General features: G+C 42.6%; 1 protein-coding gene across 2 annotated transcripts in view; it reads right to left on the reverse strand.

Annotated features, from left to right (window-relative positions):
• The window catches only part of CAMK1D (calcium/calmodulin dependent protein kinase ID), a 221,546-nt gene that overhangs the window by 107,817 nt on the left and 85,805 nt on the right, over positions 1 to 27,924 (reverse strand). Inside the window, exon 2 of one of the 2 annotated variants that reach the window (XM_071552799.1) lies at positions 16,610 to 16,741. The exons of the other annotated variant lie outside the window; for it this stretch is intronic. Within the exon in view, the coding sequence (XP_071408900.1) occupies positions 16,610 to 16,741 (132 nt within the window). The remainder of the gene's footprint in view (positions 1 to 16,609; positions 16,742 to 27,924) is intronic. 2 annotated transcript variants of the gene reach the window in all.

Here is a 27,924-nt window from a genome sequence, read left to right on the forward strand (position 1 = left end):
CGTCCAAGAACAGAGTTTAGTATTAATATCAAGAACTCAAACACTGAGTTAAGCTTATGCTATCCACCTTTCTACCTCAGCTATTCAGCAATGGCAGTCAGACACAACAGGCTTAACCGGTCCAGGGAAGGATATCTCAATGGCTCATCCAACACCCTGGAAGAATTTCCCAAGGTAATCAGAAGGTGTTTGGGCAAAGTGATGTTCTGTTTTTCTACAGGAATTACTATTAAAGGATATTAGTCCAGGGTGGGCTCTCAACTACCATCACAATCCAAAGGATTTCCACCAATATCCATGTCCTTGCCACCATCAGATCTGCTGAAAGATCTATTTCTTCATGAATGCTTTTCTCATAGACCTTAATAAAATGCTCCCACCTCTTCACAGGCAGAGAAGGATTTTTTTTCTATTTAATTGTTCCCAGTGTTGCAAACACAGTACCAAGATGCCATAGTGAGAGGTAGCTATGAACTGTGATGCTTAAAGATACTCCTTTGAGGCCACGAAATGCACACACAAAGTCACAATGCATGTCATGTCACAGAACCATAGAATCATGGAATGATTAAGATTGGAAAACACCTCTAAGATCACCAAGTCCAACTGTCAGCCTGACACCACCACCATGTTCACCACTAACCATGTCCTCAAGTGCCATATCCACATGGTTTTTGAACGCCTGCAGGGATGGAGATCAATGACAACTTGCATGTGGTTTTTCTATTTATAGCAGACAAGTCAAATGTCTGAGGAACCCCATTAGCTCCAACAAAGGAAACAGGAAAAATACTGCAGTTCTTTGTGAGACAACTATGCTCTACATAGCCATTCCTACTGAAATAATTTGGTTTAGAGCAGAATTGCCAGCCAGAGACTGGACAAGAAGGTGTTAAGGTATCTGGTGGGGAGTGAGAGCACTGAAATGGCTTAGCCTTTCCCAAGTCAGAAATACCACACACAAATTACAGAAATCACAGAGTTGTCTGCTGTGGAGTGTGTCTCCTCAGGGCATTCTTTTCAAGCAGACCGCACCATGGTAAAGGTCAGCGTAGTTGACAGACAAACCTGTTTTGTAATACATGGTGCACACTGTGCTCAGTACGAGATGCCTTACACATAAAACTCAACTTCTCAGACTGACACAAATCCTCATGGGCATCTCACTGAGGAACAGGGAGGATGGGAAGAGCAGCAGATTTGCCAACCCTGCATCATTTGCACATGGAGCAACAGAGAGTTGGGTCAGCCGGAGGTACAAACACCTGAACCCCCACTCCTCTGCAGCCTGGTGCTTATTGATCCCTGTTTGATTTAGTTTTGACTTGGGCAATAAACACTGGGGAGGTTTGAGCCCTTGTCCACACATTTTCAGATCTGTTTCCAGCTGTGACTGTGGCCATGAGTCTCAACTGTAGGGAAACACCTCTGATGACATTTGGAAATCACTTCCTTGAGTGCAAGAAAGACCTGGCACATCCTTTCACTTGGCCTTTTATAGCTTTTAGAGCTCACCTGCAAAACTCCTCTGTCTGTGTAAGACTAAAGGTGAATTTGAACCAGGTGTAAGTTTGCAAGAGGTTTATGGTTCCCATTCGAATTCTTGGCTTTTTTTATGATTTTCAGTGTTTTTTTTCTATTTTAGGAGAGGACCACAAAATTATGCAGCAGGAATTAACTGTCTGGGAACATTTTCAGTTCTCCAAGGTGGAGAAACTTTCTTCTTGAATCTTCTCATCTTGCTCCCATTTCTCCTTTCTCCCGGATTATTCAATCTTAAAAGCATCCATATGGCCATGTGTCATGTTTAAATATATTTTATATTTACAATAATGTGCATGTTTTATGACTCCTTGGGAAGGAGGGATTGCTACAAGTGTAATGATCCCAAGAGAGGAGCGTTTTTGCTCTGTAATAGAACAACTAAGTTCTATTGGCAGAACTATGGAAAAGCTTCTGGTCCCACCATAGCAGAGTCAATCCAGCTTCTTTGATAAGCAGCATAATTCCTCACCATTATCAAAGTAGAGAGAAGAAAGTGTGAGAAAAATTGTTTATAAAACAGCAAGACTAACTGCTCACAATGTTCCACTTTTATTTTTAATACAAGGAAAAGCACAGCACTGCAAAGTGGTTTTAATTAACTGCTTTCACCCAGCAATACTTTTGGCTCTGCATAACAGTGCCAAGTGCTGATATTTATATAACTCAGAAATGGTTATGATTTTCCTTCAGAAATGTTATTTTGGTGGGGCTATGATATCACCCAACAAACCCTGGTGACGTGTGGCTTCAGAAAGAGTATCGGGAAGAGATGCTCTTTTAGGACCCTCAAATGAAAAGCTTAGTCTAAAACAGGCTCAGAAAAATAAATATTTTCTGAGCTTCTTCCTCCACTTTGGAGAAGAGAAAACATGGTCAGGCCCAAGAACAAAAACACAGACACCAACACTCTCAGTGACACCAACAGCATCTTCTCCCTTGTAGAGTAGCAGGAATGGGCAAGGACCAGCTGAGATTCCTGGGAGGTAAATTAAATATGCTGTGAGTTCAAGTACTTACTAGGAAAAAAGAAGTTAATATATAAAGGTTTCCTGAAAAATATATATGATACTAACTCCTTCACAACTAGACTGCTACTGGAGGCACCCAGCATGGCCCTTCTGGTTTAGCTTTAACCTGCTCCTGGTTCCTCAGGTGATTTTCTTTAGAGTTTCTTTTCTTTCCTCCATGTTTCAGAGGGATGGTCTCCACCCAGGGGAGTGCAGACCCTTGGGAATCTGTGGGCTTCACAGGGTCTGTAAATGATAACTAAAAAAGTAAAACCATCACTCATGAATTTCAAATTAAATTGTTGGGCAGGACCTGGCTCTGCTACTGGAAAAAAATTAAGTAGCTGCCTATTGAAATGGTTGAAAACCATTATTATAAAGCCATTTCCAGAATAAGCTCTTGGGCTTATGCTCTTTAATTTTCAAAAAAACAAGACACAAATCACGCACAGCAGTCACAACACTGACTCCCCACCAAACCTCCTCCTTTTGCCCCATTTCCATGTATTTCATGCCCTTGGCTGTGTGTCCCTGCCGTGTCTCAGCCATACGATGTCAGTGTGCTCCCAAAATCAGCTCTTTCTACCTCTCAGTTAACCAAAACTCACAATGGGAACAAATGGATTTAATAAATGAAGATAAAATCTGGATTCTCACCAGGAATTATTGCCAAATCAAACACACTTTTCAGGATTACCCCACTCTAAAAATGCATATTTTTTCCTGCCACACTCCCCATAAATCACTTAATGTCATGGGAACACTTCAAGCTACAGCGTATACATGAGGAATGTCCAAAATATTCTCCAAGTACCCATGGGTGTCTATAAAGAAGAACCCTACTCAATTCTGTTTAGTAAAAACAGAAATTACACAAAACAAGGACTTATATAAGGCAGAAAATTAAAGAAACACCAGATCTTTTAAGAGATCATGAAACACAACCACAAGTAAATAGAAGCTAAACCCTGACAAATTCCCAGACAAATGGGAATACTAGAGTAATTTTTTGGAAGGAGTATATGGGATGCTTTTGCAGTTGTGGTGCTCAAGCAGGAGACTCCCATGAAGCCTGGCTACCTTTCTAACCACTCTGCATTAGTCAAATCCGGTTATCGAGATCTACACAGCATAAACAGATGAAATACGACAGCCCACAGAAGGTCACATCAGGTGAGTGACTTCCCTGAATTAAACACAGAGTTTAAAGTTGCTGAAACAGTCTAGTCCAAAGCGAGGCTGAACTTTTGGGCACTTTGTGCACTGGTTTTTTCTTGAAAAAAGTATGTTGCTTTTTCAGAAGAGAATCTTAACGAGGTTTCCAAAATGGTGAGAGGCCAAGACCAGCAGCAGACTGAGCTGAGTGTTCCCTCTCACACCAGACATACCCCTCAAAAGGATGGCAGAGGCACAGTGGAAGGCAGGTTGTCCACCCTGACACTGCAGATATTCTCTTCATTTTGCCCATTGGAGATAAAGTGCTTCTTTGGGTGAAGAAGACACAACATGTGGAGGTCCCTGAGGTGTTTATGGCCATGGGCTGAGTAAAGCACCTGTCTGTGTCATCCACTACGCTGAATTTGCTACCATTAGTTTTTAGTCTTTCTTTACATGCCACGATCCAAACTGTCCTGACACGTAAATTGGATTAAGAATGTAATCCAGAGTAAAGAGAGTCCATTCCCTGTATTTTGAGATATTTCAGGGTTATTCCTAACCTGCTGCCCTCAGAGAAGCACAAAGATGGAGCTGATGGCTGAGAGGGATCAAGCTGCTAATGAAAGCAGACCCAGCAACTGGGTCCTGGGAAACAGGACTGACATTTCCTGGTTTGTAGTCCAAGAGAAGGTAGGACAGGGACAGATTATTCTAGAACCAGCCCCCAAGAGCAGAGAACAGTAATCCCCACATGGATGCTGTAGGCATAGTGATGATACAGGAAATTACTTAGCTGACTAACAAAACCCATGAGGTCTTTTAACATCTCCTGGATAGGGGATTTCAATGGGATCCAGATCGCTGTTCTGTGCAGATGCTTAAAAATGCCACTCAAGTCCACCTGAGATATGGATGTGACAGAGTTGACACAGGACCACATCTCTAAAGTTTATGAGATTTCACTGTGTGTGAATTGATGCAAAAGACAACCCTTTACACTCACTGACATAGTCTTTGGGTTATTTACTCAATCCTCCACAAACTATCCCGCTAATATGTTTACCTGTTTCAGCTCCTCTAGGAGTGTGCACAGCACTAAAATAAAACAAATCACACTATGTCAAAATAAAATGGTGTAGGTGTTCCCAGCTTGAATAGTTATTTAATACTCATCTGTGGGGAAAGAAAAATAGTGAAAATTTGCCAGAAATACTGACATCAATCCTCCATTTGAAAAGCAATTCAGAGTAATTCCAAATATAGTCAGTCCTATTAAGAAAACAGCTTTTGGGTAAGAGTGCAAAACACGTCATAATAAGACAGAAAATCAGAAACATATGCTTCCAATGGCAAAAAAATCCAGCAGTTCAGCATCCTAATAGTAAATCTGAGCAAAGAGGGCAGAAAATCTCTATGTGCCAACCCCATTCTTTCAGGATGAATAGTGATCAATTCTTGCCCAGTCTTTCAGCTTCTAGAAGGAAAACCAACTTAATGACATCAGTAGGAGAAAATCTCACTAGGTAAGATGCAGACCATGTTCCCATTCCTCTCACAGAAGTGATCTTTTGGATTCCCTTGTTCCAGTCCTATGGATACATGGAGGTAGGAGAGGGGACAGGGCCAGTCCCTGGCAAGTTCTGTCTCTGCAGACTGAAGTCTGTCTTCAGTCACAACAGCCTAAATCAGCAGTAACACCATAAAACACACACTGTTCCCACTGCTGACCCAGAGGTGGCACAGATCTATCCCTGTGGGAAAGCAAAGATCCTGTGTTGGCTCGGCTGAGCCTGAGTTACGTGGGCACAAAGAAGGAGTAACTACTTTTGGAACAGTAGAGCCACATATATGGGCTATGGTCCTTTTTTGAGATAAAGCAATTCAGGAGGCACTGGGAACAAGGCAAGGGCTGTGCAGCACGTGTGCTGTGTATAAAGCCTTGAGCCCATATTGTATGACTGCACAAGACAAAGCCCTGCAATCCACATGGGTGACCTCAGCTCAGGCTTTCTTTCCCCTTTTGCTTAGGGCTGAGATTCTCAAGGGAGCCTCGAGGAGTCATGTAACCAAGTTCAACGACTTTGGATTTTCCTATTGACCAGAATAGCATTAGATCATATTACCCATGTCTATTTGTTAATGACAAGTGCTCATTTACCCACATTGATGCCACGTGGTTGGGACGTGTATGTTGGACACCATAAATGGCAAGGACAAAGCCTTCAAGACACAGACACTGTGGGACACACAGCAGGTTCACTCAATGGCAGTTCTCTCATGCGTTAAAAAAACACAGAAGAAACAGTTGCAAACTTCATGAAAATTTTCAACTTCCCTCCCACCAACCCACTTGTATACATATAAAACCAGACAGACATTGCTATTACTGCAACACAGAAAGGGATGAACTGGTATTTCTAGATAAATGCCAATAAAAGCTACATCTTTGTGGATCACATCATACCCACATATTTGTTGTGGCTCATGTAAGAGAGCACATACAGAATAATGAAAAAGTCCTTTCCTCTTTGTTTTCAGATAGAAATCCCTCATTATCCCCTTTAAGAGCAAAGCTGTGAACAGCCGCTGTTTTCTCTTTGAATTACCAAGTTTACAGCAGACATGGGAGTGACCAGATTGCTTTGGTCTGGAGAGATGCTTCTTGACAAAACATATTATGCCAAATGCTGCTGCTGCTGCACGTGAACCCTTCTGCTTTTGGTGGAGGGGGAAAGAAAGTCTCAAACAGCTGAAAAACAACCCCACACCAATGTGTATTTTTTCCAACAAGTATTTCAGCATGAGTTAACTCTTGTGCTCACAGCCCAGTCCACCAAGGCCTGAATCCATTCCAGTGGCCTGCAGGGAATGGTTGCTTAGCTGAGGCTGTAAGATATGTATGTGTAAGTCCAAAAAGGTCCCAGTTTAATCCCTGGTGCGTCAGCCAAGACAGGAGACATCACAAAGGTATGAAGATATTTGAAGCAGGTTGTTCTTCTATTTGGTGGGACCCAAATGGATTATATATAGAAATCTCAGACTAATCTCAGAAGGAGACAGTGCTGGAGTGCAAAAACATGTCTGGCAGAGTTCACTGCTACACATTTGTCAGTTGGTTTTGACTCAGTATAAAGCTATAATATATATTAGATTATTTGTGAAAGCTTCCTACTAATATCCCTTCTCAAAGTTATTAAACAAACTTTGAAGAAAAAGAAACAAATTCTGCTAATTATATTTTAAAGTGCCTTCAAAGAAGAACATATCTCTAAGAAAGCTTGAATTCACCTATGTCTACTCTCCTGGAGAAAAAAATTCGGGGATAATAAAGGAGGCAAAACCATTCCTGTTTAATGCAATGCTCCACAATTTCATTTGATAAAGTATCTGGCAAAGTCAAATCAAAAGCTAGCTGTCACCTATCCTTAGGCAAACTATTTCATAGTCCACTTACCAATACAAATTGTATTAAAACTAACCCACAGGTTTCTGCGCTTACAGAGATTTACCAACTGGGCTACAAAGCCAGATGTCTCTGATAACCAGAGACACAGAAACATAGAAGCATGGGAAATATTAGGCTTTAGTTTGAAAACTGGCTTGATTTAAAGTCCTATAGTAGCAGAAGCACAACCCTCTAGTACAGCCATCCTTTATTCAGTATAAAAATAATCTTTTCTGATTAAGCCAATGCCTTATGAACATAAAGCACAAGTGTCTTGGAGGTCTATCTCTTTTAAAAGATAAAAATCTGTACTTATAGATTTAATTTCTTAATTTTTTTCCCTTCAAAACTCCTACTGAGCACAAAGTGTTGTATGAGTAAGCATTATAAGAAAAAAAACAATACCTATCACAGTTGTCAGCTGCAGACTTAGTTGGTCAAATACCAATTAATTTATGCAGCTGTCAGTTCTGGATGTACTGGATATATTCTAAACACAGAGGCTGCTGTCAGATTTAACCTGGTGAAGCTGAAAGTGGGATAAAGTGCAAATATTTCCCTGTTTTATTATGGTCAGAACCAGCTCCCTTCTGCCAAACTCTTGTTTAAAACATCCAGAATCATCATCTTAGTGAGACACAAAATTTAATTTTGATTCATCTTCTATAAATGAAAACAAGAGATGTAAGTTTTGGTGTCTCTCATCAGAAGAATTTGCCCTCTGATAACATTCCTGGTCTAATTTCATATAATGGCCAAAAATACAGCAACTTGTGTCCACAAAGCGTTTCTGCATACAACCACAAGCAAACAACTGCCTGGGACAAGGAGGACTCACGAAAACTGTCATTTCTGGTAAGATTTCTGTTTCTACCTTCTTGAACTGACACTTTTGGAATACTTGCTTGTCCTTCCTGTATGTTCTGATCTACTTAGAAATGCATATTTGATGATTTCCACAGCAAGTGAGATTTGAGCTCAGATGCAGCTGAGTACCTTGATGCTTTCCAGCTGGCCCAAAGATTCCTACCTTGCATTTATTTCTTCTCCTTTATGCAGTGCTTCACAAATTATACCACTACTTCACCACTCAGATATTCCAGTGTTTTATGAGTTACTGCCATGGATTTTAATAGCATGAAAGCAGAGGCAAAGGATTATCCATTGAGGTGCTTAGCCTGTGCATGCAAAAAATGTAATGCATGTAAAAAATGACCGTCAAAATATGGTCATCTTGAGGTTAGAAATTAACTGGTTCCCAACAACATGTCACAACAGCTTATTACAAAACACTGAATTCCTCTAGTTCATATTTCAAGACAGAGGTAGAGAGTACAGGCAAAACGCAATAGGTCAATAATATTTAGACAAGGACATCTTCACTTTGCTAATGCCACAAGACCTTTAAACGGCCTTTTATATGTCTTCCAAGTAAAGAAATTATTTCCATGGAAAATGGAAGAACAAACTTAGTTTTGGACAAAACATTCCAGACTACTTCTGAAGAATCTTGGAAGAAAAAACAGAAGAGGAAGCATTTTGCCTAATGAAGCCACCTAGGAGTTCATCCTTAGCCATGTTTAGGCACCAACACATCATTGGAGCTCTGAGCTGCAAGCACTGGTGAAAATGCTGTCGCTTCCACCAAACACATGTGCTTGCAAATGAGGTAACTCTTAGCTTTGAACGTGTGGGTGTAACAAAGACAGACCTTATGCATCCAGATGGAAAGCTGAGTCATTTATCAAACTGCTAGATCTTATTGAAGAGGCTTTATGCATCTTTACAATTCTTTCCTCTCAGGTAACAGACAATGGCACATACAATCAGATACTTGTACCACTGAAACACAATCGTGACCATCTTCCCAAGTGTTAAATACTGGGAAATAGGGTATATATTCTCCTTCTTCAGTTGAGCTCTGAAAGGACCCCACCTTTGTTATTCCAGCTATGCACACGACAGAGTACCCAGGGAGGTGGTCACAGCACAAAGCCTGACAGAATTCAAGAAGTGTTTGGACAACACTTTCAGGCACATGGTGGGATCCTTGGGGTTGTCCTGTGCAGAGCCAGGAGTTCGACCTGATGATCCTTGTGGGTCCCTTCCAACTCAGAATATTCTATGACTCTCTGTGGCACAGAAGCAGACACCACCTAAGGCTGACAAACCCATCCTGCTAATTTGAAGACATCTTAGACCAACTATTTCAGAGCGCAGCTGTTTCTTCCATAACACATTGAATTATTTTAAAAGCTAGAGCACTGAATGATGATGTGCTTTCATCCCCTCTGACCAACACCCTCCTCCCAACATGGATATGCCATTTTTCGAGATGAGTCAGGGTATGGGGTGACCTTGAAGAACAACAGTTATGCAAGGGAGATCTGGTAAACTATCACCATGCAGAAGAGAGGACAGCTGTGTTGTCACCCAGCAATTACAGTGAAATGACTTATCCCACTATAACCTCCTTGAAGGAACACAACTGTCTGGGTATGCAGAGCACGAAGGGGGCTGAGACACAGAAATGCCACACACCACCCCTGAAGGCAGACCCAGCACACTGCATGTAAATGGAACTGTGTAAGATCAGAAAAGACACAAAGGATTTTGTTCATGCTTACTATTTCAGAGGGGATTTTTCTCTCTCATTTAATGTGTTTTAAAGATTTTTAAGATGTCTTGATCTGCTTCCCTACATCTGCTTACATCTAATCTAGCATGAAATGCAATCCAGGCTGTCCTGGCTGCAAAGTCTTCCCCTGCAAAGTTTCCAGCATCTTAGTGATCAAGAATGGTGTCAGCTCTGTTTCAGGTTTCACATTTTTTTCACTTGGATGAATTTTTTGCAGCAGAATGATTTGCTTAACAAGGAGCCAACTGCTGGTGCCAAGGCAGAGCTGCCCTGTGCCATATCCACACACACAGGGTCAGATTCCCTTTTGCCTGAAACTAGAGAAGGGCAATTCATCCAGTCTGCATCTCCTTGATCCAGGAGATGATCTCATGGTGTAAGCTGATGTCAGCCTCCAGGCATGCCCAACTGTCCCCCTACCCTGAAGCATTTTTTATAGATCCTGGCTCCTTTCCAAGCCTGCCTGCCTCCCTAGCAGGGATGTCTGCAGCAGTGCCCAGCAGTAAGGGCAGCTCCATAGGCAGGCACCAAGGTCCCACCAGGCATCCAGATCATGCCAAAAGATGTTTTGGGGCAATGATAAAGTGTATCCATGTGTGGTGCCAGCAAACATATTTTTGGAAGGGCCCTACCCTTCCACCACTGACATCAATATCATTCATGGTACCAACTGGGTATCACTTTTTAACTGGTGGCCATGGCTGAGCACCCTGAGCCATCCTTAGGGTTGCAGGGCCCTGCTGCTTTTTGGGATGCTCTGAATTTGCAGTCAGCAGGGCTTGGAGCATGGAAGCACCTGGAGAGCAGAGTCAGCCTTCTGTCACCCCAGCACAACTGCAGTGGTATGAGCAAGCCAGGTTTTAACAAGTGAATCTACATAAAAGCTTTCTCTGAAAGTGATTACTTAATATAACAACCAGCTGTCTCTCCAATTCTTGCTGAGGCAGCCTATCTTCTCACCATTATTCACAGAGGAGAAAAAATAGGGGGAAAAAATAAAAAAGCAGAAAGCCTGTTTTGTCTACAGGGTAAGCAAAGCATCAGATGACACCTGACAGACAGAGATGCCAAGTGCTTTTTTTTTTAATATTTTCCTTCCATAACCATCTCATCCATTTCTTGACAGGAAAGAGCTCTTACTGCTGGAGTGCAAACAGGGAATTAGTCATTAACCCCTTAAACTCAATCCCACAGCTTTTTGTACATCAGCTACACAATCTAATTACCATTACTTTTATGTCAGCACTTACCAACACAGGATCTGAGTGTCCCCTCTTCAGTTCAGCTGGCCCTGTACTCAGCTGCATGATCTCATACAGAAAAATAATTACCATAGGAGAGCATTAGTGGGCAGCAGAAGAGCCTCCAGAGTGGGAAACTGGAGCATGAGACCCCCACCCAGGACTGCAAGGGCTGTATTTTTTGACCCAAAGACAGCCATGGCTTGAATAGATAGGTCTGTCCCAAAAAGTCACTCAGGAACATTCATCTGAATTAATTAAATGCCCAAATTTATGTGAGGACGCATTAAACGTCTGCATGGCCAATTTTATGCAGAATTAATGTAGCCTTTGATTCTGAGTTAAATTGCACAGAAGAGCTTAATAAGAGGTAACTAATGGGTTTCAAAACTAAATTTGGATTCATCTTCCCAGAGGCTATCAGGTTAGCTCCGCAGGGATGGGGCCTTACAGAGACAAGAATCTGGGACAGAGAGGTTTTACAGGGACTTTGTCAATGGGCTGCTGAAAAGGAGCAAAAAGGTGCAATTTATTTAATTATTCCTTTAGCCTTCATGTAAATCTTAAGAAGGGCTGATTCTTCCACACTGGTTATCAAGGGTGTCCTCTTTAACATCAGGAATGGCACTGCCTCCCAGCATGGAGCAAGGGGCCCCTCTGACCATCATCTGATTCACGGGAGAGCAGGAGCTGCCACACTTACACCCACATTAGGAAAACTGTTCCCTGGGTACAGCCCTGACCTCCCAGATTTTGCAGGAGGAAGGCTCCCCTTCGCTCTCCTTGCTCCTGATTGCAGAAGCAGCTCCTGTCTGTAGGTGCAGGCATACAAGGAGCAGGGCAGAGCCTGAGCCTGAACCACTGCATGAAGAGCCCATCCTGCTGCCTTCCCAGCAAATGGCAATGGAAGGCATTGGCAGAACTTTAGCTGACCTGCTGGGAACAGTTCGCTCAAGCTGTTTCATGGGAAAAGAAGCTTCAGACCTCAATAAGGCATGGATCTGATTTGTAATAAGGAATTTAATGGTGCCTCTTGCAGAGGATCTAGTTAAATAGTTTAGAAATTAATTTTAAAATCCCTGTTCAGCAGAAACTATCTAAAGCAGAGTATGATTTGTGACAAACAGTATTGCTTAACAAGCCACTTCCACATGCACATTATCACAGAATCAGACTCATAGAATCAATTGGGTTGGAAAACACCTCCGAGATCATCAAGTCCAACCCTTCGTCCAACTCTAGTCCATTTACTAGATCATGGCACTCAGCGCCATGTCCAATCTGCGTTTAAAAATCTCCAGGGATGGTGAATCCACCACCTCTCTGGGCAGCCCATTCCAATGCCATTAGGTAATCAATACACCTGGGTGCAGGGCTACACACAGTTTATTGTTCCTCCCTTTGCTTTGCTCTGACTCAGCACTGACTCTTTACCATTGTGAAGGTATTACCCAGGGTAACAAGGAGAGTTTCTTGTGATAAATCATGCTGTAGCCAAGAAAAACAACAACAAAAAAACCCCAACAAGCAAATCAGGCATATTTTTTTCTCACTTTTACAAGCATTGATTTTTCTTTTTTCTATTTAACTAGACCGTCAGACTACTGCTTCTCCACAGCCCAAACCTTCATACCACGTACTGCCTTCAGGAACCTGTCTAGCAGATCATTCCTCTTTCAGCATGTTCACACCTGCACAATTACCGTAAGTGGAAGAAATTTCCTCTATTCTACAGCAAACAATAGAAAGGATTACATTTCTCTTTCTGCTCAAAATGAGAACACAGTTGCTCTCAAAGTAGGTTATGAAATTCCCCACGTCAGGTCAGAAAAAGTTTGTCACACACAGGGAACCGTGTGCTGCTGTTCCCCACAGCGAGGTAGTTAATGGAGCTGTGATGGTCCTGTCCTAGAGATCCCATTTTCTTCCTCAAACAGATTCTAAACCATAGCACATTTCCCCCATGTCTTAATGTCTTAATCAAAGATGTTAAGGAAACTCCTCTCCTGAGATGTAGGACCAAGCACAGGTGCCCAGTGGGACTCTCAGGCTGCTCTGAAGCTTCCCTTTAGGCCTGAGCTCAGCAAGGTGAGCTCAGTCTCCTCACCAGTTTCCCTGGAACTAATAACTGTCTCAAATTAGGCTCATGCTTAAATGCTTTGTCAGGCTGAGGCTCCTGGATTAACTGCAGACTCAGTCTCTCCCAACACAGTACTCAACAGCAAGTGCCTTCCCACTCCATCCCCACCCATCAGAGTCTTCAGGGAATGTTGCCATGGATTTCCACGGGACACAAAAGAGTCCATATTGGAAGAACCCTGTTAAGGTTGCTAGGCGTAAATATTGACTTAACGGCTCTTCCGCCTTTTTTCTTTTTTAAGAACACATTTGTTGGCCATGGCTGGAAAAACAGAATTATGGAGTGTGCATGATTCACTCTGGCATGCACACAAACATGCAGATCAGTTGGCTGGCAGCTCACTCTTCTCTTAGCAGAACATCGCTTCGAAAATGTGTCATTTTGTTTTGGCAGTGAGAGCATCCAAGCCCACAGACACAGAGATAAGACCTCCTACCTTCCATGGGGATCACTGACCTTCCCCTACACAGAATATTGCATTAATACTTCCAACAGCTTTTTAGTTCAGACACACAGAAGGGTCGACAGAAGTTCTGGTTTCACACTAAAAGCTCAGCCCAGAAACCTCCTCTCTCATACCCACTCTTCTGGGTCTGCTGACACAAGAAAGGACAGGAAAGTAACTGCAGGTAAAACCCCCTATTTGAAAGTCTTTTGCATAAAAGGTGTTTCACAGACAATAACTCTTGTGACAGAAGGAAAGCAGCAAAAATGGGAGGGGATCCAAGTTTTCATCACCAGGGTCTACTGCCTATAGTACTCCAAGCACAGACTTTTAATCCTGGATTTAAAAAATATTATTTAAAATATGACTGTAATACACAACATCATTTAAACTTTCTTCCATATTGATTCTGCCAGATATGAATCATTTGGCAGGATTGGCAGGGTAACAAACCTTCACTTGGGCAGACTGGGGGTACAAAGTATGGGTGACACTTGTATGTACCAATGCCAGCACAATCTCTGACTGTCCCTAAAAACCTTCTCACTGCACACAGGTGCATTAGCAGCTCTCATAAGAGCTGGGAGAGGCTGCAGGGAGTGTAGTCAGGATCCCCCAGCAGATCCCTATTTGACATATAACCAGGGGCACTCAAGGACAGTTGCATTTCACAACACTTGGCAGATGTCTGCTGGAAAGCACACGGCTTGTCAGGAGGAAGACAAAAACATGATGTTGAATATAGGAGGAGAAAGTCCAGTGTCAGACAAGAGATCCTTCTCTGAAGGATCACAAGGAGTTTGCCTGCACTTTACCCAGGCAGGGTGTCCTTTGGGACTTTTATCCCATGGGAGTTTAAGCACCCTCAAAAAACATGATGCAAAAAGCAGAAAGGGAGACTGGAATCAGTACATGAGCATATTTGCATTTGCTTTGCATCCAACCTCTGTGGCTCCACTCCTTCCTCTCAGGGCACAGGGACAAACTCCTCCTGCCAGGCATCCTCTGTGCACATCCTCTTCAGAAGAGGCATATCAAGGCTGTGGCACCTCACAGCTATGCAGGGCAGACCAGGGCGCTGGCATCCCACCCACCCATTAGACAACCACAAATTAGCCTTCCCCAGTCATTGTTAAACTATCAGAAACAAAAGCAAGGACATCTAGATACCTTTGGAGCTTAGCAACTGATACTCAAGATCCATTCAACCTCTCTCAAATCTATTTTTACTGACAGCTATTGAAGCAGAGAATTCATTGAACAGAGAAACAGGTTGACATCCCCTCTCTCAATTGCAGGAAGATCTAGTTTGTTATTTTCTAAACGTTTCCTTGGTGGCACATGCAAATTCAATTCTGCATCTGCAAGAAAGGATGTCTATTTTCAGAATAAAAACAATGGCATGCAAAGTTTGTATTAGCAACAGCTAAGTAGAAGACATCAGCAGAAAAAAAAAAAAGTAAAAATCTCTTTTAAGGTCCTAACGTGCACAGGACAAGAGACTGAGTAGATCTAATTGCATGAAATTAGGGAATTTTCCGCCCACTTACTCTCCTGCCATTGCAGCTGGAGGAGCACAGCCTGGGTGCTGCCTCCTGGTTTCTCAGGAAATTGTTTGCAGGGAACAGAAACATTTCACAACACAGAAGCAAGAAATAATCTAAATTATTTCTCTGCCCTAGCAGCCTCAGGTCAAGGCTGGTGCAAGGCAATTCTTAATGCATTGTCAATATTGCCACTCTTATACCCCACCCATGAGTATCGGGGGACAAACCCACATACATCAAGACCCTTTCAAGCTGTGGTTACTGGTCATTATTGTCTGGTTATAGAGATGGCAATGGTTGAATTTCATGACAGATTCTCAATAACACCACACATCAAGACAACTGGCTCCATTTGTCACTGGGTTTACATTGTACTGACCTGAGGTGGGCCCAGCAATGGAAAACAAATGCTGCAAATACCTGTTTGGAGTCATATTAATGTCCCTCCACTGAAAAGGGACACACTCTCTCCTAAGATGGCTGCATTTGCCCTTGAACCAGCTCCTTTGGCTTAGGCTGTCTGAGCATTTAACTCATCCAGTCAGATTTTAGGATCTGTTTTGTCACATGGTGCCCAGATGATCAGCCATCAGCTTCGACATGACCAAAAGCTGGGGCAAGAAGTCCCACTTGGCACAGCAGTGCAGCAGGAATCACAGTGCTCCTGTCCAAGGTAGAGTTCTATACAGTTGTGCTACCTTTAACTCAATGAGAAGAACAAGGCACTTTTAGAAGTTTAAAATAAACCACATGAACTAATCCTACCATGGCCAATCTGTTTCCATTTTGCCTAGAAAGAAAGTCAAAGGTGATGAGTTCAGATCCAAATGTCTCAAGTCAGGGGAGATGAATCCCACCTTCAGGGCATAAGATGAGAAAGAAGTAAGGATTAAGCCACTAATGACTGCAATGAATTCATAGCAATTGTGAAATGCTTTATTCTTATCCATGTTTTCCTGCCACAGTGAGGAAAAAATTCATACTGTGGACAATCCTGATAAATCTCTTTCCAGAAGTGGCAGAGGTACCTCTCCATGGCACAGGTTACCACCATCTCCTATAACAATCCATAGCATGTCATAATTTTACAGTAATTAGTACACAGACTGTTTTAAACATTTGAAAATTATAACGTTGCTCTTACTCTCCTCAAAGTCTGCAACACAACTGCTCTTATTATTAGTGGATAGGGCCCTTTCATGGCACCACAGGCTTCACTCCAAGCTAACTCCTCTTCTTTCCCACTTTACAGTCATCTGGTTTCATTAATACAAAAGAAAACCAGAGCATTTCTCAAAATATTTTCAGCACCGTTTAAACTTGGGTCATCTTGTCTGCCTGTGATGGTCTGAACCCCCTGTCAGTCACATTTGTCAATCACTGCTCCTTAAATGCAAGAGTCTGAGTGAAGCAAAGAGGCAGAAAGGAAGGTCTGATACTCACTTTCTCAGCACTGCGATTTCATTCTCTATGCTGCTTTCCTTTCCCTTCAATGCCTTCTTGGGAATGCACTTGACTGCAAAGAGTTTCCCACTTGCTCTCTCTTCAGCCAAAACAACTTCAGAGAATGCACCTCTGAAAGAAGAAAGGGAAAACCATGGTTTAAAGTGGTGCTTTTTCTTTGAAAGCTGTTCACTGAAACACAACCATCAAATATAGTTCTGCTGGTGTCTTTTGAAAGCTGCTTTTGTTAATCACAGCAATGGCATGATGAGCATCTTTCTTTGCCTTTACAAACATATGCAGGCATTTACACTCAGACAAAACATTAAAGGCTTACCCAAAGCAACAGCTTTAAAAAAGAACCACAGTCCACCAGAGATATAAGCAAAGCTTGAAAATGAGAAAGTCCCATTTCTGCACACAGGAGCATGGACCATAGCCTGCCTGCTGGCCAGGGAGATGATGTACTTTTGCCCTTTCCAAGATTTTTGGAGGTTTAATTCACCTAGCAGCACAAAGTCCCAGGGACTAAGAGATGCATCAGTGCCAAGAGTGCTCCTGGTTCCTGAGTCACCACAAGAGGTCAGGGCCCCCACTCTGGTCCTTCTGGCAGCCCAGAGCATCTCACGGTTGGCTCAACCCTGACTCAGGCAGGGAAGCAGCGTCAGAATTTCTCTATGTATACAGAGTTATTCCACAACACAAACTGATGTGTGTAACCACTAAAGCCAAAGAATTAGATTAAATCACAAGTCCAAACGTTGACCTTAACAGCAGCCTCCCTATGGTTACCCCAGAGAGGATTACACAAATAAAGAAACATCATCACAGCAGCCAGTCACTAATTGCCAGGAGTGGGCAGTGCCTCTCCTTCATTAGGTTATTTCATAACAGTGTATTATTCCTTCCACTCTCAATGCTTCCTTCAAAGCATCTGGACCTGACTGAGAAGAGGCCAGGAAAACGTTACAGTCAGTGCTATATACACATTTTTTTCAGTTCTTAAGAGGTTTTTGAGCACCATTCAGACACTGCTATTCTGGACAGAGAGGTACATTAGGACCATTCTCATATTCTGGAACTTGTTACTGGTTTAGCAGCAAGGTACTGGACAAGACAGCACAAGCTGATGAGAAACAGCAAACCATTGTTCCTATTCACCAACACCTCCTCCTGAAGCACCCCCTTTTTCCAAGGGACATCAGATCCAAGGATTTATCTAGCATGATGACAACTGAAGGATCAGGTTGAGCAACCTGGTCTAATGGAAGATGTGCCTGCCCACAGTAGGGGATTGAATCTTTAAAATTCCTTCCAACCTAAACCATTCTTTAATTCTATGATCCAGCAGCTGAAGGTTCATATTTGGTTTATAAAAAATAAAAATACTCTTTCTTTTACTATTTTCCACTCCATCAGCAGATTGTTCTGCTCTCCTATACAGCTCTCTCTGATAAATTCTCAGGACCATGCTGAGCAAACTCAACTACACTCCAACCCCCTCTTAAAGGGTTAATATTTTTTCACAGCCTCATTTGGCTACCACCAGCTTTCTCTGGCTTTCATTACCCACAACTTCTGCTTATCTAGCTGTTTGTGGATAAACAAAAGCATTTCCTTCCCTGGCCAGTCCCCTCCTTTTTTGTCATGCACTTCGATGACACAACCAGGAGGTTGTGACCTCACCAACAGTTCCTGAGTTGCAAAACAGCCAAATGACTCATTAAGCCTGTGAATAAGTGGATAACCAAGAGGAAGAGACTACAGCTTTGGAAAGAAAGTGCCTGCTTATCCAGAAATTCTTTTGCAGCCAGCAGTGATAGGGGAACAGTGATAGGAAGTTTAGGAAAGGGTGAAAAAAGACACTTGCACACTGTTACGGCAGATGTTTGACAGATTGTCTACGTGGGGCACTGAACCTCTGAACAAGAATGTTTTGCATCATTCTTACTACAAGGGACAAACTATGCCCAACTTTATGCCACTGAGTACCAGAATGATTCACTGTCTCTTGCTTTGTGTATAATCTACCACAGCACATCAGAGCATCACAGGCTCCAATTTAGGGTCCACACAACTGATCCAAAGGGCTTGCACAAATAAGCCACCCTAAGTGTTTTTAATGACCTGTTCTTTGCCTTCCTCTTATTAACAGTTCTAGTAATTTTATGTACCAAATTAGGTTTTCATCCTGACCCTCATGCTTGGGAAAGCCAGACCAGGATTGCAATAAAATCCTTTTGCTGGAAAGCCCAAGGACCTTTCAGTGCTTACCAGCTTTGATTGCAGACCAAAGCACTCAGAAACTCACAGGGCTGCTTCCAGTTATATTGCATGAACCCCTTAAGCCTCATCTGCTTATGCTTTCAACACTGCACTTCACCCCACCTGTGTCTTGAAAAAGCTTTTTGCTTTCAGTTAAATGCTGTGAGAAGCATCATATTCATTGCAGTTCTTTACTGATCACACAGCTCTCCCAGTGTTTAAGGTATTGTAAAAACACAGGGAGTGCCCATCTCAATCTGGATTTCATTGCTGTTCTCAGACAACAAAATAATGGAAATCCCTTTATATCCCTCTATCCAAGAAAGCCAACTTTGGGAAATGCCTCTATTTCATCTGGCTTCATCATTTTGCCAGATTTCTTTCTCCACTTACCAGAACAGAGAGGTGTGCCACTGGTTGGAAAAAGCCTCTGTGAATTTCAATGAAATTTTTGGGGGGAGCTCCTAAACCCCAGAGCTATATCTCCTTAACTACCTTTCTCATTAAAGCTTGAAATAAGCCAAAGCTCAGCTAAAGTGTTTCCTCACGTGTCAAGCCTGGGCACTGACAGGGTGCTTTTTAACATTGATTTTTATAGGAGGCCATGGCATAAAATCGCTGGTGCTGGGAAGAGCCCCTGGGCAATGCAGGGGGAGGGCTGAGGTGGCTGTGCCGGGAAGGCAGCAGGGAGATGTGAGGAGGCAGATGCGGGGCAGGCTGCGCTGCCCTGGGCGCTGTACGTGCTCCTGTGTTCCCAGAGCGAGGGAGGGGGCAAAGCAACAAGTCAATGCACAAAACAAAGTGAAGTGCTGGAAGGAAAGAGAAGGGAGGGAACAGATACAGATAAGGATCAATGTGTTAAACAGAGAGAAGAGTAAGGCAAGAAAAAACAAATGGTAGGAGGGAGCATCAGCAAGGGAAAGGCAGCAAAGACACTCTGGAGTCTGTTGGAGTCAGGAAAGAGTCAAAAATGATACTGAATAGATGGGCAAGGAATTACCATCATTTCAAACGCCCAGCTGAATCCATCTACCCTTAATGGCCCAGTCCAGCCCCCAATAAAACCCTGTAGCTTCACACATGAATAGATAAATACCAGAAAGTCGGAAAGACAAGGCTGCTTGTTTTCTTGCTAACAGCACTATATCCTACAGCAAATGTCCCACCTCCACAAAAAAGTTCCCCAGAACTACCGGAGTGGCAGGCTTGCTAAAGGAGGATTTTTTTCCCCGCCCCAAAAAAAGAGTTATGGCCTTTAAAACTGTGTTATTTATGAAGGAAGAAATTTATCTCCAAGAATTTCTTACAATTACTTATTGAGGGTTAAAAACTGATTGTATACAAAATTCCGTAAAGAAGTTTGGGTTTGGAAAACATTCTATTTTACAGTGTGACAGGACTTTTTGTTTAAAGGACATGTCTTCCATTAAGCATCATCAAGCAGTGTTACACAATTAAAAGGAAAAAAAAATCAATCCAGGAGATGTTTGGCAACCAGAATGCTACAGGTCTGCAGCTCAGACAGGGCTCTGGATTGAAACCCCACCTCTCCTAGCAGGTACCACATGGTGTCTGTAATGACATGATGCTCCCAAGACCCGCCCCATATGTCAGCATTTCCATAGTTATCACAACTGAGCATAAAAGAGACCCATAAACCTTCCCAGTCAATCTTGTATTTTGAATGATGAGGTTTTATCTGAAATTTCATGCATGGAAAAACAGGACTTTGTGAAGGACACAAGCAAACAGGAATATTTTTGGTTCTGTGAAATAGCAAGGAAGGTTTCTCTGTGAAAATATTTGAGGGAGTTTTATTCTCCTCCTCCCCCAAAAGTGTTTTCACATTCCAATATAGATTTTTTTAAAAAATAGAGAAAAGAGGTTAACTGATTAAAAGTTATGATTTTAAAGGTGTCTACAATGGTTGGGAGGTTGCTTTCCTTTCAGATGGAAAAGAGGTAATTGCAACCTTTCCAACATGCCTGGGGACCCAGTCTTTGCCTCTTTGAACAAGGGCTTCAAAATCCATCCAGAGCTTCCTTGTCCTGCCTGGAGATTATAGCAAACAAATAAAAATGTATCATGGTTTTGAGGAAGTAGGACAGTGGTGGAAATTGGTGAGAAACTTCTGTAAAACGAAACCACCTTTAGCTGCCAAAATACATGTGAGGCAACAACCTATTTCTGAAAGCTTTGACCATGTTATCATTCACCCTAGAGAACTACTCTTTTCAAACTTCTAATTAAGCCATGGAATTAATTTGTGATTTAGATCATTTCTATATGAATTAGGAACAACACAAGACAAAAAAAGAGGTTAAAGTACTTGGTGACTGACACTGAGGTAATGTCACATTCCTAGGGGGAGTTTGAGATGTTCTGACTTCTCCCCCCTTTGGAACACCTGGACTATGCAACATCCTATGAGATGACAATCTTTTATAGTTTGAATTAATTTAAATTATTTGTCATCCAGTTACTTCCTTTTATCTAAACACTAGAATTTGAAGATTAACATTGGAATATGAACAGCATTCATACCCAAACAGATTGGATTTCCTATGAGAAAGCAACAGCTGCAAGGCTGGGCTATCCTGCAGATCAAAGGAAAATAAAGAACAAATAACTTTTTCCTTCTTCTGTTTGAACTCCAGTTTAACATGAGCAGTTAATTTCTGAAATAAAATGGACAGCATATACTGTGACAGCAAATCTGTTCTCATTCAACAAACAAATTGCTGTCACAAAAATACTGACAAAATGAAGACAAAGAGTTGATGGAGGGATAAAACTTCATTTTTTCCATTTAACCTCTATGTTGAGCAGTTTTCCACTGCATTAGCAGGTGCTCTGTCACACTAAATCAATAGAAATGGCCAGGAAACATTTCACATCTTCAGGCTGCATATAGCTAATGTTCTTAATTAGCATACAGTCGCTTTCCTTGTGTACTTTGCCCTGGCCAAACCATGGGAAAAAATTAATGAACATTCATCATCTGAAAAATATACCATGTGCACCATGAAGATCATCCTGAGTCAGGAGACTGACTGAATAAAAGTGAGACCTACCAAATGGAAGATTATTTTCATAGTGTAGCTTTGGCAACCACATCCAAAGTTTGCTCCATGACTCCCCAGAAAAGCTGACTTTGCATTTCACCACAAAAAGAGACAGGTATGTATAAATAAAAATTTCATTTCCATTTTCAGATTTTTCCATAGGCCTCAAGGAGTTAACTGTGGGATGAGCTCAGGCTCTGTGTAACCAGCAAATACCAGGGAGATTCTACTCCTGCAGACCACTTTTCTACTAAGCCATTTTTCTGCAAGTCATGTTCTCTCTTTTGGTTGTTTTGGGGTTTTTTTTTTAAATTTTCTACTCAGTTGTTTCTGTACACACCTCCTCACTCTCTCCACACATGATCCAGGCACATCCCAACATAAATCCAAACTAAAGCTGGAGATAGTTTTTCATTCTGAAGTCACGCCCATCAATGTTCTGACGGCTGCATGAAAATGAACTTACAATGTAATTTTCAACAGCTCAGTGATGTCTGAATGCAAAGTCAAAAACCCCAAACTGTGGAGGGTGTTTTTAGTGAGCCAAGAGGAAAACAGAAGGATTTGGGGACTGTGTTGCACATGGTACATAACCCAGATATCCCTACACATTTCCAAGAGCTGGCTATAAAATTATGGGCAAAAGAAACAGACTGACTAATCTGGTCGCAGCCATCTATTCTTTAGAGCACAAATGCCTTTTCTAGCCATTTCATTCATCAAACACACAGTTCCAACCCTGCAGCCCCTTCTATGGCAATTCCTCTGCCCGGGCATGAGCACCGAAACCGGGATCGCATGTTAACACCGGTATTTTTAGCCTCACTACTCATTTAACTTCCACTAAGCCACCCAGACACAAGGGAAAAGGCTGTTTGCTACTTTGGGGCCCCGGGAGAGTCTGCTGTGACAACACACGGCCTGCCTTGGGCTGTGTCTGACCTCGGTTTGCCTCTCCAGGGCTGATCCCGATCCCCACCCGCAGGGATGACCCCATAGAGGATGCCCAGGGAGAGTGGCTGCTGTTAACCCATTACTGATGACAAACAGCACTTCCCACTGTCCCAAAAGGCTGCTGCTATTGCCTGATGGACATTCAAACAATGGCAAGGGGCAAAAATAAGCTTTTCTGGGTGTTCCTGTAGCAAGGAGGTTCTTTCTGGAGCACTGACATGTTTCTGTCTGCCCTGAGCCACTGCCCCATGCCAATATTCTCAGCATTTTGTCCAGTTTAGGACGTAAATTAAAAACACTGGGGTCTTTGAATGACCATACACTTCCCACAGTGTGAGAGGAACCTGGGAGTCACCATACACAGGAATGGGCAGCACACCCCCAACTCCAGATTCATCTTTCCAATCTCTTTGCTGCTCCCTCTTTAACATAATTTTGGGGAGAAAGTAATCACATCAGTACCAAGATGTCTGCAGGGATTTATAGCCATGACTATTACTGAGACACCCAATGACCTCATGCTGCAGGTAGAGCTTTGTCTTTCCCCTCCTTAAAAACCAGTTTCGTTTCCCCCCCACCATCGCAGAGCAACTTTCTGGAATAGAAAGAACAGACAAAACTTTCATCTTGGGTAGTCACTGAAAGGTTTTCTATTTGTTTGGATTTAACTTCCATTTCCTTGGATACTATTATCTACATCAGCTTACTGTTTTGACAGTTTTTGTCACCAGAGTCAGCTGCAAGAATTTTAATGCCAATTTGAGGCTTATAATTTCTTTCAATTTAACTGCTCAATATTTTATAATCTTGGGGGGGGGGGGGGAGAAAACAACAAAAATGCAAAAAAGACCCCATCAAAAGAACTAGAATTAAGATGGGAAATCCATGTCAATCCATGTCAGCTACTTAAAGGAAAGCTACTTTGAGGAGAGAGACTTCTATGAAGTCAGAAATCGTCCATTTAATGTTGCACAATATAAAGCACGAATTGATGACAATATGATGAGGTGATTTCCTTCACATTCCTGCCCCTTCCCCTGGACCACCTTCACTAGAACACAGTCACTTCCTTAAAGGGCAACAATCATTTTCACTCAAGCTAAAATTCCTGGAAACCATTTAAAACTCATTCTGTAGTTGAAATTAGTTTACTTCAGGATGAATTTCAAGGTCACAGCAGAACATGGCACGCACCACTGGCATGCCCTGTCACTGAGGAAATCCCTTCCCTTCCTTCAAACATGATTTGGGAGGCACCAGCAAAGGTGCCACCCTGCTCCCTTGCACCCTGAGCACTTCCCCCTGCCCACCACCATGAGCCAGCTCAGCCCAGCTTTGAGGGCCAGCAGGGAAATGCCAGTTTGAGACCCGTGCTGTAAAGCAGGCAGGGGAGCAGAGCACTGTTGGGATGGCTCCCAGCCACACAGATGGGAATTCCCACAGACCTCGGGACACTCCAACTCACATTCCAGGCACCAAAGCACATGATCAAGGAGACTTCCAGGCAAGAAAAGCCACCAAGTGCAGCACAGAATGAGGCATTTGGGCTTCAGTGCCATAAAATTAGGTTCAAAGATGAATGAACCACCAAAAGCACAGAAATTTAGTCAAAAATAAAAGTTTCTGAAGAATCTCTTCACTTTCTGAGATGAACTAATTTGTTTTAGTTGCCTGGTGTATGCTAATTTAATAGGATGCTATGCGGTCTGTTCTGAGACAGTGATGCATGGATGCTAAAAAGGGAAACCTGCCCGGCTCGGATACCCAGTCATGTTTGTTTTTACAATCCTCATCTTTCCTGAACTGTTTGCTCCTTTCTGATTAATCCTGACCCCTATTAGAAAGGGAAGTATTGTCTTTGAAGACCTATTACATTTACATTACATCCTCTGTGGCAGTCACAGCAAAGCTATCCAGAATCAAAAGCAAAACATACAGCTCTCCCCGTACTGAGAACTTCCTTCCATTATACACTTCACAAATGAGCTGCTAAGCAGTTTTTTCCTCTCCACTGATGATCACTTTCTTCCTAAAGTGAATATTTAAGTACCTTTTTTCCACTTTCATCTTCTAAGTCAAAAAGAGCTCATTGTCTCCTAGGGTTTATCTGATAGCAGCATTCTCACAAGAAAATAACCCTTTTTTCTTCTAATAATGACCTTAAACCTTTCTTGAGGCATAAGTGATCTCCATAATTTTTTTTTTCAAAGCATTTCCCTATTCTGACACTGATATATGCAGGGTCTATTATTTCTTGAGATCTTATCTGGACATATATAGCAGATTATACCAATTTGAAAAAGCACGTTTCTTCTTCTTTCTCCATATTGAAACTGAACAAAAGATCTACCATACCTTGGCATTTTCCAAGAGGCTGAATCAGCTAAGGAACAACTAAATGCACCTACCAAAGCAAAGCAAGTGCAGACATTATAGTTTGGCTTGTAACAATTCCTATGTTCCTACTAAAGAGGTCTTAAGTGAAGATGGAAGTAGCCACTGCCTAAAAATCAAACAACTTTGCAGTTGTGTCTAAACCATGGGAAACCTCCATTCAGGCAGGAACTTTTGCCTAAAGACAGCTGGACCTTCAGAAATCTAAGCTGCAAAAGTCTGCACAGCACCTCATTTGTTCAGGTGGCATTTATACCCCTACAAAATAAAGCCACAGTTCTGACAGTCTTCTTCAGTGCTCACAGAGGAAGGATCATGTCATTTCACCTGCTGTTTTCAAACACCAACCCTGTTTTTCATGAACTGTTCTGGTCATTCTACAGACAAGGGACTTGAGGAACAGGAACTACATGGATCAGTGGGACATGGTTTAGTGGTGAGGATTGCAGCATTATGTTAATGGTTGGACTAGATCTTAGAGGTCTTTTCCAACCTTAACAATGCTGTGATTCTTCTTACTTTAATTACTTAAAAGCTGGGAGCTTTGCATCATCTTAAAGTGCACATCCCTGTTGTACTCTGAGAAGTGTCTCCAGCAGATGCTTACATCCCGTCCAAAAATATATTAAGGGCAGTACACTATGATGTTGTAGGATACCTGAATCCTGTAACTAAAAATCCTCTGTTCCATTTGCTGCATGACTCTGGTCAAAGAGACCATCTGAGATGCCCAGACATTAGTGTGGTTCTTGCCTCTTCTAAGGACAAATTCAGATTAGATAACCAGACCATGAAACTAAGGCACATCTCTTAGGATCTGCCTTTCCAGTTTAATCCTTCAGACCCCATGTACAGCCCCAGCCAGGAAGCACCTCCATGAATGTGATGAGCAGCCACTGAAAGAGGAGGCCACAGGGTCCAGAGCTGTCACAAGCACAGCTGAACAATTCCCATTGCGTAAGAGCCCTTTTGTGCCTCTATGGAACTCTAATTGGCTTGTTCTCATCCTGTTGTCTTACCCAGCCAGCCAGTCCTGCATATTTATTTTAAATATCTGGACCACAAATTCTCGGTACAATGGAAAACAAATGGCTTTGTAGCACAGAACTTAGCTCTGGTAGGAAAAGGCACTGCAGGATATTCAGAGCTCCATCTGCAGCCTTGCTTTCAATGGCCACGTCTCATAATACTAGAAGAGAGTTTGCTTTTCTACTCCCCAGCCTCGTCACTCATGTATCCACACGTGGCTTCATGTCTGAGCTGAGGTACATTAAGAAACCTTAGCAAACTGGTTTGCCTGGCAACGGGCAAGCTTGAGAATAAACATTCTGGCAAAGACTATTTCAGTGTAACTGTACACAAAGTTACCATGGACTTTGAAACTCACAGATACTTCTGCAAAAAGAATTGTCACACAGTTTCCACATGTGCAAGCCTCTGTGTTCTCACTCAAAAAACTCAGTGGCAAAAGGGTGTTCCTTTCAGCTTCTGCTGACAAGGGATTTCTCTCTGGCTCCATATTTCAGGTGCTGTATTGAGCACCAGCACAACTTTCCTCCCATAAACTCATTGTCATGAGCCTCCACACTGCTCTGAAGGAGCATTTTTTGATGTCACAGAGTTATACAGGGATTGGCCAAAATGAAACTCCCCAGGAGATGTGAGGAACCAGAAGCTGCATTGGCTTCCATCCAAACCATGCCCAACGTAAGCGTTTATTCAGATAGAGGAGGAAGTCTACAAGACCTGGCAACAGTGGTCCTCTGGGTTTATCCCATGCTTTTAACAATAGAGAAAGTCAGTGACACATGCAGCAATCCTGTCCTCTGAGGATGGGAGCCATCCCCGCCTTCTGTGTCTTGCTAATATGATGGTAGAAGACAATATCATGAGCGAATGAGTCCTTTCAGCATCACAGATCTGCATGAAAGCAGCTGAGCACATTAAGAGAATGACATCAGAGAAAAGGTGCTGGTATTTCCTGTATTTCATCCAAAAGGACAGACCTTCACACCCAAAGGGTTCAGTCTGGTCCATGGAAGCAACTGGTCATTGAGAAGGTCCATGGAAGACATCAGCAGTGAGACAGACCTCGGTATCTCTGTCACATTGTCCATAAAAAGTCTTCAGACCTCTGTTTTAATAGCAAGCAGTTTAGTCTTCATAGAAAACAACCACTGATGTATTTACCCACTCTGCTGTTAAGGAGATGAAGAGTGAGGACATCCAGTTTCTGCAGCTTCACCAGATCCACCAAAGCCATGACAGAGTCCAAGTGCCCACAGCTCCAGCACACAGTAATACACATGGCAGAGCTGTGCTATTCCTGCCTCAGCCTTCACCTCCCATCCTCCAGTGAACACCAGCACAGGGGGAACCATCTTGGTGCCTCAACCAGCTCATGAACACCAATCAAAGCCAACTGCTGCATAGGGATGTCCTTCTGTGTTGGAAAACTTCACCAGAAACAATGTGACAGCCACGCTGATTCCCTTTATCTGAAATGTAATCTCAGCACATTACAGTCCCATAACACAAGGCCGAGTTTCCTAGGAGATGGCTGCCAAGGCCCTGCCTATTGTAACAAATACATTTCTCCAAATTCATTTCCATCTCGGGTTGACATGCTACACCCAC

The sequence above is a fragment of the Pithys albifrons genome, chromosome 3, assembly GCF_047495875.1.
Source record: "Pithys albifrons albifrons isolate INPA30051 chromosome 3, PitAlb_v1, whole genome shotgun sequence".
NCBI lineage: Eukaryota > Metazoa > Chordata > Aves > Passeriformes > Thamnophilidae > Pithys > Pithys albifrons.